The sequence below is a fragment of the Alligator sinensis genome, unplaced genomic scaffold (assembly GCF_000455745.1).
Source record: "Alligator sinensis unplaced genomic scaffold, ASM45574v1 scaffold1032_1, whole genome shotgun sequence".
Classification (NCBI taxonomy): Eukaryota; Metazoa; Chordata; order Crocodylia; family Alligatoridae; genus Alligator; species Alligator sinensis.
Window position 1 is genome coordinate 620,464 of NW_005842450.1, and position 12,034 is coordinate 632,497.

General features: G+C 60.7%; 1 protein-coding gene across 1 annotated transcript in view; it reads left to right on the forward strand.

The window, feature by feature from the left end:
• The window catches only part of NOL4L (nucleolar protein 4 like), a 47,530-nt gene extending 40,476 nt beyond the window's left edge, over positions 1–7,054 (forward strand). Inside the window, exons 5-10 of the mRNA XM_006030484.3 lie at positions 922–1,193; positions 2,489–2,674; positions 2,772–2,963; positions 3,352–3,474; positions 3,975–4,176; positions 6,918–7,054. Coding sequence (XP_006030546.2) covers positions 922–1,193; positions 2,489–2,674; positions 2,772–2,963; positions 3,352–3,474; positions 3,975–4,176; positions 6,918–7,048 — 1,106 coding nt within the window. The 3' untranslated portion in view covers positions 7,049–7,054. The remainder of the gene's footprint in view (positions 1–921; positions 1,194–2,488; positions 2,675–2,771; positions 2,964–3,351; positions 3,475–3,974; positions 4,177–6,917) is intronic.
• Positions 7,055–12,034: the final 4,980 nt, after the last annotated feature.

Sequence of the window (12,034 nt, forward strand, 5' to 3'; positions counted from 1 at the left end):
GGAGGGGGGGAGACTGTGCGTGTGTGCATGTGCATGTGCATGCATGTGCGTGCATGTAGGAGGTGGAGCCCCTGGAAGGGAGGGGGCCTGACAGGTGCGTGGGGGCAGGCAGGTAGGTGTCAGGGACCGGCGAGCCGGGAGAGGAGCTGGGAGCAAGGTCGGCCACGCGGGGGAGGAAGGGACGCCGCATCCTCCAGCGCAGAACAGGTCTGGGCCCCCGCGTGGAGTCGGGAGCCGGCCTCCGCCCGCCCGAGGAACCGGGCACGGGCTCTGCAGGAGCCTTCGTTGCAGCCTGGCCTGGCACGGGGGCCTGTTTGCACGCGCAGGGCTCCCGCCGGCCCCCGCCTGCTCCTTCCAGCCTGGGCCCACGGGGCAGCCGGTCTCTCCGGCCAGCCCCGGTGCCCGAACCTCTCTGCGGAGACGGGCAGGAGTCGAACCATCCCACACAAGGGACCCGTCCCGTTCCCGTCCCCGTCCCCGTCCCCGTCCCCTCCCACGGCACAGACACAGGAGGAGGCCAAATTCCAAAGTCCTTATTCAAGCAAAGCCCGTTCGAAGGGAGAGGGCTGCCCTTCCTCCTGGGGGAGGGGAGCCGCGGGCCGGCAGTCCCGGGGTGGCTCCGCGGGGAGGCCCCAGCGCAGCCGGCGTGATAAAGTCCAGCTCCTTCCTTGGCGCAGGGGAGCGCTGCCCCTCCACCTGCCAGCTGCCGCGGGGGGGCCTGCCCGGCGGTACCCAGCCCCGTTCATGCGTGAGCAGGGCGCGCGGCACACGGGGCTCCCGGTTGCCTGGATAGGAGCCTTTGGCACCGTGAGGCGGCCGGCGCCTCATCCCCTTGAGGGGCAGGGGACGGGCCGCCCCATCCTCGGGGCGCCGGGGCTCAAGGGTCACGGGCCCGAGGTGACGCGTCCTCCTGTGTTGCAGACGACTCGTCGTCGGAGAGCTGCAGCGGGAACGGCTCCTCCACCCTGAACCCCTCCACCTCCAGCAGCACACAGGGGGACAGCGCCTTCCCCGAGATGAACGGCAATGGCACGGCCGCCCCCATGGACTTCGCCGCCTCGGCCGAGGACCAGCCCATCAACCTGTGCGACAAGCTCGCGCCCGCCCACGTCACTCCTTCCTACCCGTCGGACGGCTGCAGCGCGGACGGGCTGCGGAGCCGGGTGAAGTACGCGGCGAAGACGACGGCAGAGGTGCGTCCGGCGGCGAGGCAGGCCGCGCGGAGCCGGGCGCACGGCGCGCACCTGCTCGGGGCACAGGGCAGGGAGGGGCGGCGGGGGAGGGAAGCACAGCCGGGGGGGCAGAGCTGGATGCATTCCCTTCTAGGGAGGGAAGGGGAACGCAGCGCGGCCCAACTCGGCCATTTCCCAGGAGCTGCTGGAGAGCAGCTGCCTCTGGCCCCGCTCCCGCTCCGGGGCCCGGAGCTGCGTCTGGCCCCGCTCCAGCTCCGGGGCCGGCACCGCAGCCAAGAAGAAGGCCCCGAGGAGGACGGTTCGGTTAGCAGAGGTCAGGGAAAGCAAGGGCCGTCGAGCCGGCGTCGAGCCCCCGGCCCAGAGCCCCTCGTTAGCGACGGGAGCGCCCCTCCCCGTCTCGGGAAGCAGCCCCCCTCGGGCAGCCCGTGTGCAAGTCGTTCCCCCGCCCTCCGCCCGCCCAGCGAAACCCGCGGGCAGCGTGAGCGACGAGCCCTTTGTGAGGTCTCGGCAGAGCCGGGCTCCGCGGCGGGCTCCCGCTCTGCGCCGCACAGCCATAAATCCGGGGTCAGCTGTCGACCCTGCCGCAGCAGGCGCCGCGGAGAAACCAGCTCCCAGATAACTTATGTCCCCGTCTCGCGCGAGGAGGGGCAAGCCGCGGCCCCCTGCCCCGACCGATGAGGCTGGGCCAGCAGATGCGCTTGGCTTCTTCCCAGGAACCGACTCCCAACCCCGAGCCCTGTCGCAGCGAGCGTCTCCCGGGCAGGAGAGCGCCGAGCCCCACGGCACACGGGGTAGGGCCCACGGCCGCAAGGCGCCGCGGGCACGGCCCGGTCTGTGGGCTGTGAGGACGGGCTCAGGCTGGTGCTGGTGCTGGTGCATCTCCCGCCTGGGTTTAGCACCTCGGGAAGGGGCTTCCTCATAGAGCATCTGCTTAAGAGGCTCCCTGGCTTCTCTCGCTCGGCCGCCGGACCGAGCCCCCTGCCCACGGGAGTTAGGCACCCTCGTGGCTTAAACCCGGTTGAAAACAGGACGTCCCCCCCGCCTGAGGCTGCTGCTGGCATCTCCAGGTTTGCACGCGCAGCACGAGGCCAGCGCTGGCGGGGACCCAAACCCGGCGTCTCCGCCGCTGTCACCATCCAGCGCTTGCACCTCTTGCGCGTTCCCTCTCCTGGCTGGTCCGCGCTGCAGAGCTGGGGGCAGCTGCATCCTTTCCCTGGGCAGGGAGCGTGACGTCCAGCCGGGCAGGGGACGGGCCCGGGGCACTCATGGTTTTGACACGCCCTCTCCTCTCTCAGTCTCCCCCCTACAGCTCCGGCAGCTATGACTCCATCAAGACCGAGGTCAGCGGCTGCCCCGAAGACCTGACCGTCGGCCGAGCGCCAACAGCCGACGACGACGACGACGACCACGATGACCACGAGGACAATGACAAAATCAATGACTCCGAGGGGATGGATCCCGAGCGGCTGAAGGCCTTCAACGTAAGGGCACCGGGCCGGGCCGGGCCGGGCGGGGCCGGGCCTTCCCGGAGCTGCACCGCGGCCCGCTCACCGGGCACGTTGTCCGCTCTCTTTGCAGATGTTTGTGCGTCTCTTTGTGGACGAGAATCTGGACCGGATGGTTCCCATCTCCAAGCAGCCCAAGGAGAAGATCCAGGCCATCATCGAGTCCTGCAGCCGGCAGTTCCCCGAGTTCCAGGAGCGGGCTCGCAAGCGCATTCGCACTTACCTCAAGTCCTGCCGCCGCATGAAGAAGAACGGCATGGAGATGGTGAGCCTCCCCTCGCCCTGCCCAGGACAAAACATTTTATCCCGGGACAAAGTGCAGTTGTTCGGACATCCACGTCCGTTGCCCCGGGATAAATCCTAGAAAGATTCACAGGGTGAGAAGTCCTAACAGTTCAGCCCGACACCGCGAAGCGCATCTGAACAGTTATCCTGGGACAAAGCCAGGGCTGTTCCTACCACAGAGATGCAGGACCTGGAGGGGAGCACCAGGCTGAAGCCTCTGGTGCCTCGCTTTTCAAATATTAGCTTGTCATTTAGGACACGGAGGTTTCTGTGCCCACGACGCAGCCCGGGGAGCCCAGGGGCGGCGAGACCACTCGCTCCCTCCACATCTCCCAAAACACAGGCTCTCTGGTTTTCTCCCCGTGCAGACCAGGCCCACCCCACCCCACCTGACCTCAGCCATGGCAGAAAACATCCTGGCAGCCGCCTGCGAGAGCGAAACACGGAAAGCAGCCAAGAGAATGCGGCTGGAGATCTACCAGACATCCCAGGTAGGATCTCGGTAGCCCTCCCTCCGCGCGCCGGGTGCGCTCTCACCAGCCTTTTCCCCAGCCACGGCAGGGGACTCGCTCCAAGGCCCAGCCCGGGTCAGCAGAGCTCTTGCAGGGCGACTTGCTCCGAGGCGCTGGGGCGAGGGGGAGGAAGCAGCAGCCGCTCGCAGGGCCGTGCGTGCAGGGCATGCATTGGGAAGGGCTGAGCAAGCAGGGCGAAGGTTTGGGGGCGCGCCGGGAGGGAGTTAGGGCGTTCCCGGCACTGGGAGGGAGCGGCAGCCCTTGCAGGGGCAAGTTGCGCACGTTCCCAGGGGAAGGAGGACGGCGGGAGCGTCATGCGCATCGCAGGGAGGAGTCCAGGTGGTCCGAGTGTCCGGGAGGCGCTTGCCCACCAAAGGCCTCGCAGCCAACGGGGATGCACGAAGGTCGACACTGCCTTTGCCGCCCCTTGCGCCGCGAGGCCCTTCCTGGCACTCACTAGCGCGTTTCCCTTGCCGCAGGACGAGCCCATCGCTCTGGACAAGCAGCACTCCCGCGACTCCACGGCCATCACCCACTCCTCCTACTCACTGCCAGCTTCGTCTTACTCCCAGGACCCGGTCTACATCAACGGGAGCCTGAACTACAGCTACCGTGGCTACGGGACCCTCGGGGGCAGCCTCCAGCCACCCACTTCGCTCCAAACAGGGAACCACAGTAACGGTAAGCGCGACGTGGCCGGGAAGCAGGCGGCAGGGCCAAGCGCTGCCCGGTCTCCTCCAGCATCGCATCTCCCCTCTGTCCGTCCAAACGGGGTCCCCGCCCAGGGCCCACCTCTTCTGCCCCAGCAGCCGCGAAGGCTCCTGGAAAGCAAGGGCAGGACCGTGGCAGGGGACCGTCTTTACCTTGAGAAGAGAGAACATGGACCAGGCATTCATGATTAACAGAGGCCACCCTGATCCGCGGGCTGCTTGGAGGGGGTCCCTTCCCCCCACCTCCCTCCCTCCGCCCTAAGGAGGGCTGCGTCTGCCTGCGGGCTGGGAAAGCAGCCGAGCAGGGAGAGAAAACCGCCCCTGTCCTGGCGGCGAGGGAGCAGGGGGCTGGAGGGAGGAGGAGGTTGGGGGCACGGTCAGGCCGACTTCGTAGACATCAGGGCTGGAAGGGACCTTGCAAGATCCTCGGGTCCAGCCCCCCGCCCGAGGGGCAGGAGTCAGCTGGGGTCAGATGATGCCGGCAGCATCGGCATCCAAGTGGCAGCAAACCATCCACGCCAAAAAGAGCGGGGACAGGCCGGAGCAGCAGGGGTCAGGCAGGGCCACAGCCTGGGGGAAGCTGGGAGGCAGGAGGGCGCATCCCCGCGGAGGGGTGGGCTCCAGGCCCCTGTGGGGCCACATGCCACGAGGCCTCTCCCAGCCCCGCTCCGCGCCTCGGCCTCCTTCCTCTTCCTCTGCCCTTGCCCCGGCTCCGCCCCAGCCGGCGGGCGCAAGGATTTGAACGGATGTGATTTCCGGAGTCCTGAGAGATGCCTGTCTGGGATTAACTGTTATCATCCCTCACTAATGCCTCTTAACCCGGAACGAAGATCCTGCCCCAGGCCCCAGCTGCCGAGACCTAATCCTTGCAGCTAGAACCGGGGGGCCCACACTTCCCGTCCAGGCTCTGGGGCTCGGGGCCCTTCTCCTCCGGGTGCTGCTCCGCCGACAGCCGGCCCCGGCACGCAGCACGCTCGCTCCCGTCTTGTCCATGTTTAGAGCTCGTCTCCCAGCCCTCTTCCCCTGCCCCTGCCCGGGCTCCTGCCAGCCAGCTCCTTTAAAGGCAAGAGAGCGCACTCCTGCCACATCCTCTCCATCTCCCCTCCCCTCCCCACCTTCGACGGCGTCCCACTCCCCTGCTAGGACGAAGCCAGCACGGATCTGGCCCCTCTTATGCCCCCAGCCCCCATCTCCCTGCAGCCCCTCTGCACCGGAGCTGCCGTTCCCCGGCCAGCGCGATTCCAGCTCAGCCACTTCCCCATTTTCCTCCTCCGGTTTGCACCACGGCTCCGGTCGCCTGCCTGCTGCCTTCTCCTCTCTGCTGCCGCTGTCCTTGCTTCACTCAGCCCTCCCCTTCCACGCTCCTGGACGCACGCCCATGTCCTCTGCTCGGGCTCCCAGGCCTGTCCTGTGCCATTTCAGCAGTGCCTCCGCTCCCCCACACACTCCCCTGCCCCCGATGGTGGGTCTGTGCTCCCCTGCTCTTACCTGCTGGGAGCCCCCCGGGCTCGTGCGCACAGCCAGCTCGGCATCCAACCCTGCCCCGGCTCGGCCGTCTCAGCGCGGGCTGGCACCGCTTCGGCCTAAACGGAGCAAAAGCCTCTGCTTCTCTCATCCCTCCGGGGCCACCTCCGCTCTTTAGCCCACGACCCGGGTGAGCTCCCAGTCTCCCTTTCCTGCTCTCGCCCCCCAAATTGGGCGGTGTCCATTCCTGCCCATCCCTGCCCTCCCATTGCTGATACCCGCCTGGGTCCAAACCTGGTGCACGTTGCAGGGGGGTCACCTTTCCTGCCCCCCTGTGCTCTTCACTCAGCCCAGCAGCAGCTCCGAGCCATTCCTCCTCCTCCCAGGCCTAATCACCAGCTCTCCTGCCGGGCGCCTCATTGCCTGCGTCTCCCCCTCCCGAGCACGCTGCGCTGCTCCGTTTCCCCCATGCACCGTCCAGGTTGCGGCTGCCCCTGCGCAGCGCGGACGCCGTCCCTCCCTTCCCTGCAGCGCGGGGCCCTGACGCGAAAGCAGATGGAAGATGGGCGGGTGCTTAGGGACGGTGGCGGGGCCAGACCCCTGCTCCTAGCTACTCCTGCACGTCAGCAAGTGCAGGCTGGGGGCTCGCTCAACCCCTCGGGGGAAGGGGGTTCATTGAGGACGGGCAGAAGACGCCGTTGGTTTGGGTCTGATGGAGCATCTGCGTGGGAGCCCTTTTGCCCAGTGCACCCGAGCACCAAGGGACTGCGGCTGACCCTGTGCCAGAACTGACCCCGGGCAGCCGCGGCCGGTCACCTCGAGAGACGAGCCAAAAAGCAGCCTCCTGCGTCCTCGGGTTGCAGCGCGCTGCGAGCGGCTCCGAACCGCAGGAGGCACGACCGCCCCAGGGCCCGGCGTGCGTCTCCCTGCCGGTGGGGCTAGCCCAGCCGAGCTCCCCACTGCGATTCAGCGGGACGGGCTCTCGCACCCACGCAGCAGGTGTTTCTCTCCCTGCCACCCATGGAGAAACAGCTCTGCCTGAGCCTCGTGCCTCTCTTGCAGGCGGGGGGGGGGGTGGGGACAGCAAGCACGCGTCTGACGGCTGACGTTTCACGTGTGCCCATCACGCATGCACGGTGCAGCAGCAAAATCGGAGCCGCGCGTCTCCTCCTCGGGCCCGCCGTGCCCTTTGGGGCAGCCGCCGGCCCTGTTCCACTCCTGACGCCCTCCCTTGCTCTCCCTTTGCAGGTCCCACTGATCTCAGCATGAAAGGGGGGGCATCCAGTACCGCCCCGTCCAACAGCACCAGCAGGGGGATGCAGGCCGCCCAGCTCAGCCCCACGGAGATCAGCGCGGTGCGGCAGGGCATCCCCCGCTAGCCAGAGGTCCTTGCCCTGGTGCGGCGGCGGACCGCCGCCTACCGAGAGTCCGCGGCTTTTCTCCTCCGGTCGGCAGATGAACTGGAAAACCTCATTTTACAGCAGAACTGACTCCGGGCGTCCGCGTAGCTCCTCTGTCAGAAGACAATTGACATCCTCTAGAAAGAGGCTCCCGCTCGTGTCCTGCTCAGGACCGACCATCGTCCTCCCACCATGCGGGTGGTACATTTCCTTTGAGAGGTGGGATCCGAGAGACCCGTTTTCTTTCACACTCCGAGCACCTGGGACTTTGGGCACAAAGACGCATTTTCGAACCATACTGCACAGACCAAAAGCCAAACGTGCGACTTGGACGGGTGCGGGACTTTCTAGGGTGGAAGGGAGCCTGGGGAGGTTGGGGCTGCAGCTGTATTTAGGAGACCCTTTGTGGACCCCACTGTTAGAGTTCCACCCCCAGATAATTACCTTTCCAGTCTTAGGTGAGCTGAATCGCATATTTATTGAGAAATGGACCCTCCTCTCCCCTTAGTAATTTATTTTTCTGAAAATGGATTCGTTTAAGTTTGTACAGGTTGCCAGTTGTGTGTCCGTCTGATGAGAAGGCATTTACTCCTGTGAAATAACACATTCCATGTCACTACACTACTAACGGCTGGGCAGCGACGCCGCTCCTCCTGGAAACCCGGGTCCCGCAGGGCGGTCGTCCGCGAGCCCGGCAGCCTCCGGGCTGCTCGGCCTCCCATAAGCTTAGGTGGAAGCTGAAGAAGGAAGAAAGGAGCGCCCTGTTTAGACCTGATCTCTAAGCAGTCCTGTAGCAGCAGCAGTGGGATCTGATATTTCCTGCAGAGACCCAGCAAGCTCAGTAGACCTCCGACCAGAAGGACCTCTCTCTCTCTTTCACTCGTTTAAAATTGAAAATTAAAAAAAAAAAAGAGAAAACAAGGAGACATCTGAGAAACACTGTCCTGCGTTCATGATCTGTTTTCTACCTCACACTCCATTGTGGGCTTTTTCCAGGACTCCCCGATCTGGCTCTTAACGGTTCACCCCCGAACGCGTGCATGATGCATAGCCTGACTGCTCGGCAGAGACGCGGAGGCCGTGGAGGAGCGCGACACTAAGCCAGCAGCTCGACACCTCGCCTGGCCTGATGCCCTCTCTGCTCCGAGAAAGGAAGGTGCGCTGCTGCTGCTGCACGATCAAAAACCATCCAATCGCTCCTTGAAACCCAGGCTGTTTTCACACGTGCATGTGAAGCCAGTGCTGGGGCAGCAGCGACAGAGCTGCTTAGGATAGGCACCTGGGACTAACAAGAGGTAGGGCAGGCGCTTGGGGAGGCAAGGCATGCCGCTCCAGCCCCACGAGCCGTTCCCAAGGAAGCAGAGGCCAGGAGACGCTCAGCAGCAGTGCCAGGGGCTCCCTGCAGGCCCTGGAGCCCCCCAGGAACAGTCCTGGAATAAGCCCACAATTCCTAAAGTGTGAAAAAGAGATAGGCCTGATTACCACTGCTCAGCCCCTTCCCTCCCCCCACACCAAGGCACTTCCCTTTGCTCAGTGCAATACCTATCACCAGTGCTGCTAAACCAGGGACTATGCTCGGGCATCGATGCCGAGCAGGGCCAAGCAATGCAACGTGGTCTGTAGCCATAAAAAGCAGCAGCAACTGCTGCCGGAGAACCCATGAGACTTCTCCTCGCCTCCTCCCTTCCCAGTGCTGGCGGAAACCCAGGCCTGCTCTCCTCTGGAGGGCAGGAGCCAGGAGAAGCAGCCCTCGATGAGTGCCGCGGCGGCGGCGAGCGTTTGGAGTGCAGGTGGTTTCCTTCTCCAACTCCTTTTAGACCAACTTGTCACGAGCCTGTCTTGGTGCGGATGGTTTCTGCGGGGGTCAGGCCTGCACTGCAGAAATCAGCCGTGCTAACCCAGGGGTTTCAACCGCTGCAGGTGGCAGAGGCCGAACTTCCATCGTATTTTTGGAAAGCTTTTTCTTAACCAAATCCCACCCCATAAAACAGAGGGGACAAGCAGTGCTGGCTGAGGAACAAAGCCCTGCTCTTCGCTTTAGGAGAGCCAAGGCCTCAGGCTCTCTAGACAAGAACCTGCCCAAGCTCAGCACTGGAAGGGATTTCCTATTGCATTGACCTTTTCCCCCCAAACCTGGAAACTTTTCCCAGCTGCTGGAGAAAGGGGACTCAGCTCCTGACCGTGGCCTACAGTCAGAGTCCCCCCAGGGAGAAGGTGGGGGGGTTGCCGCGGATCAGACTTGGCGCCCCTCATTCCAACACAAGCCAAAAGGGGCAAGTGTGTGGGCACGTCCCGACCAGGCCAAGTTACGGGGAGGGCAGGCCAGTACCAAGGTCGAGGCAGCCGAGTAAAGAACCACCATGCACATCCAGACCTTCGGACAGACACTTTCCCAGCACTTCGCAAGCCTGCTTGGTTTGTCCACCCCCCGCCCCCCCCATACTTTGAATTTATGTAAATATTTATTTTTGTGTGAATACCATGAAGTAACAAACCCTTTACGAAATGTAACCACAGCCATTTGTGAAAGTCTTAATGTTAAAGAAAGAGAGGCAGAGACAATCGCTGTCCCAGAATTCTCTCTATAGATAACTTAATTGTTGCCTCTGCTCCTTAAGAGGCCATCGTGAACATGTAGCCATAAGTTTGCCAGCCAATTAACTAAGAAAGGGGTTGCCCAGGGGCTTATTGCAAAGAGATCAACGGCAGCGAGAGTTCGATTCGAGCTGTATTTATACCGGTTCTAGCTGTCTTTACCAGATCACCTTGGAACTTGGCTTAGCGCATGTGTTAAAAGTTCAGTAGCTCTTAAATCGTTTCAAACACTGGCTGAACAGAGCTGAGACTCTGGCTCGCGTAGGAAAAACAATGGACAACCCACCCGGCGACACCGACTGATGTTCATAGCTTGCAGCTGGAGGGTACACGCGCAGATGTCTGAAGCCCTGGTGACAGCAGCATCTGTGACAAGTGAAACAAATGGGATCCACTACATATTTCTGTCAGGGAACTTTTTTTTTTGGTTGTTTTTTTGGGTAAGCTGCAGCTGTAGTTTCTTTGGAGCTAGCTCCACAGGACATCTCAGTGCTCTTTAACTGGTCCTTACTCGATATCGGCCCTTCTGTGTGCAAAACCTGTCGTTTCACAGCCACGATCCTCAGTTCTCCCTAGATACTACAGGACTAGGAATCTCCGAGTTAGATTCTCAGGCAGAAGCAATGAGCAGGAGCAGAACACACTGGCTTTCCAGACTTCGTGACGGCTGAAAGGAGAGCCCTAGTTTAGCGGATGGTCTGGGGGACAAAAAAAAAAAAAAAAAAAAAAAATCTCAGTGATCAAGAAAACACACGATTTTTGTTTCCTTGGGGATCCTCCTCACGGGCACGCGTGGGCTGTCCAGTGCCCAACGCCGCGTTTCAGCAGGCGGAGGAAGAAGTGTTCACGGGATGCCAAGCAGATGCGACTTGTACCTCCCTCCCCAGTGCAGAGGGCTGCTCCCCTCCGGCGGGCGGCTGTAGGATTTAGTACCAGTTCATTTACAAAAATGCTGCTTTGAACTCAGAGGGTTAAATAATATACTTTTGATTTGTAATTTTTTGTAAAACTTTTTACAAGGTAGCATAGTATTTCACCAGAATACCAACTACAATCCGTCCATGGTCTGATTTTTATATAATTTAGTGGTGCTTTAGAAAACTTTTGTTTGGTTGTTTCAGAGCCGTACAGCTCAGTTCTTCGCCTGTATCTACCTAAGACCAATGTGAACCTTTGTATTTTTGCTCCTAATTTTGGACTCAGTGAAAGTGTACTGTTTACATGTACAGAACTCCCAGCCCCTGTGTGTTCTGCAAGACCTGCTGTTGAAGAGGAAGATGCACCTCACCCAGTTCATCTGCCTAAGAAAGCCACAGACTCACTTTCTCTCTCACGGAAATGTTTCACCGTCTTAAAAGACAAAACCCCCCCCCCCCATCCCTCCCCCCGCCCAATGCTGAGATGTGCTGTAACAGATTTGTTCTTTGCACAATCTAGTCTATCTTGAGTGGTCAACTTAAGAAATAGCTTTGGTCTAAAAACCTGAGACCTGATACGACAGAATTCACTGAAAAACCGACAGCCAGGACCCCGCATGGAAACAGAACCGTATGAGGGTGCTGTTTCACCAGCCTCCTTCCCTGGTACCCAAGGCACGAAGGAAAAGCTGCTCAGCTGGACTTGAATCCAAGCTGAATAGAGCAGCAATCACAACAGCTGGGGAAGGGGGAAGAACCTGCTTTTTCCTTCAGCACAACTGGAGACGCGCGTCCCCGCACGCCTGGTCAAGTCATCCCCAATGCTGATTTCAGAATAAAACGGTAGGAGAGGAGTCCCTCGGGAGACACGGGGGTCCCCGAATGAAGTCGAAGACGCCCCATTTGGAAAGCCAGTACTTTCCAGGGGGCTCGAGTAGCAAACATGGCACTTAAACCACCAGGGGAAGAGAATCCAACTTCTAAGGTGACACTTTATTGCGTAATCAATTGATTCCTTTCTAAATGATATTTTTGCAGCTAGGCACCTATGCAACTCAATGTGGCTCTTTTAAGCAGATGAGCACTTCCTCCTCAATGAGCTCTATACAAATGATTTGTGTTATATACTGTGGATTTTTCCAGTAAATGTGGCTTAATATTTTAATTCTTAGAACGTGTGTCTATTATATATGTGATGCAACTTAATTCTGTTCTGTTTGTGGAATGATTAGCACAGGCCAACTCCCTGTTCCCCTCACTTAACAAAGACCAATGAGCTGTTAATCAAGCTGTTATCTCCATGGTATTACTTGCTAAATGCACTGATTTCATAAGTATGTGGAATCCTTTTTTCTTTTGAATCTGTATATCATATATAAGACTGAATCTACTTAATAAACACTGTATAACAAACAGGCCTCCTACATCCGCTGTCGAGCAGACCTGGGGTGGC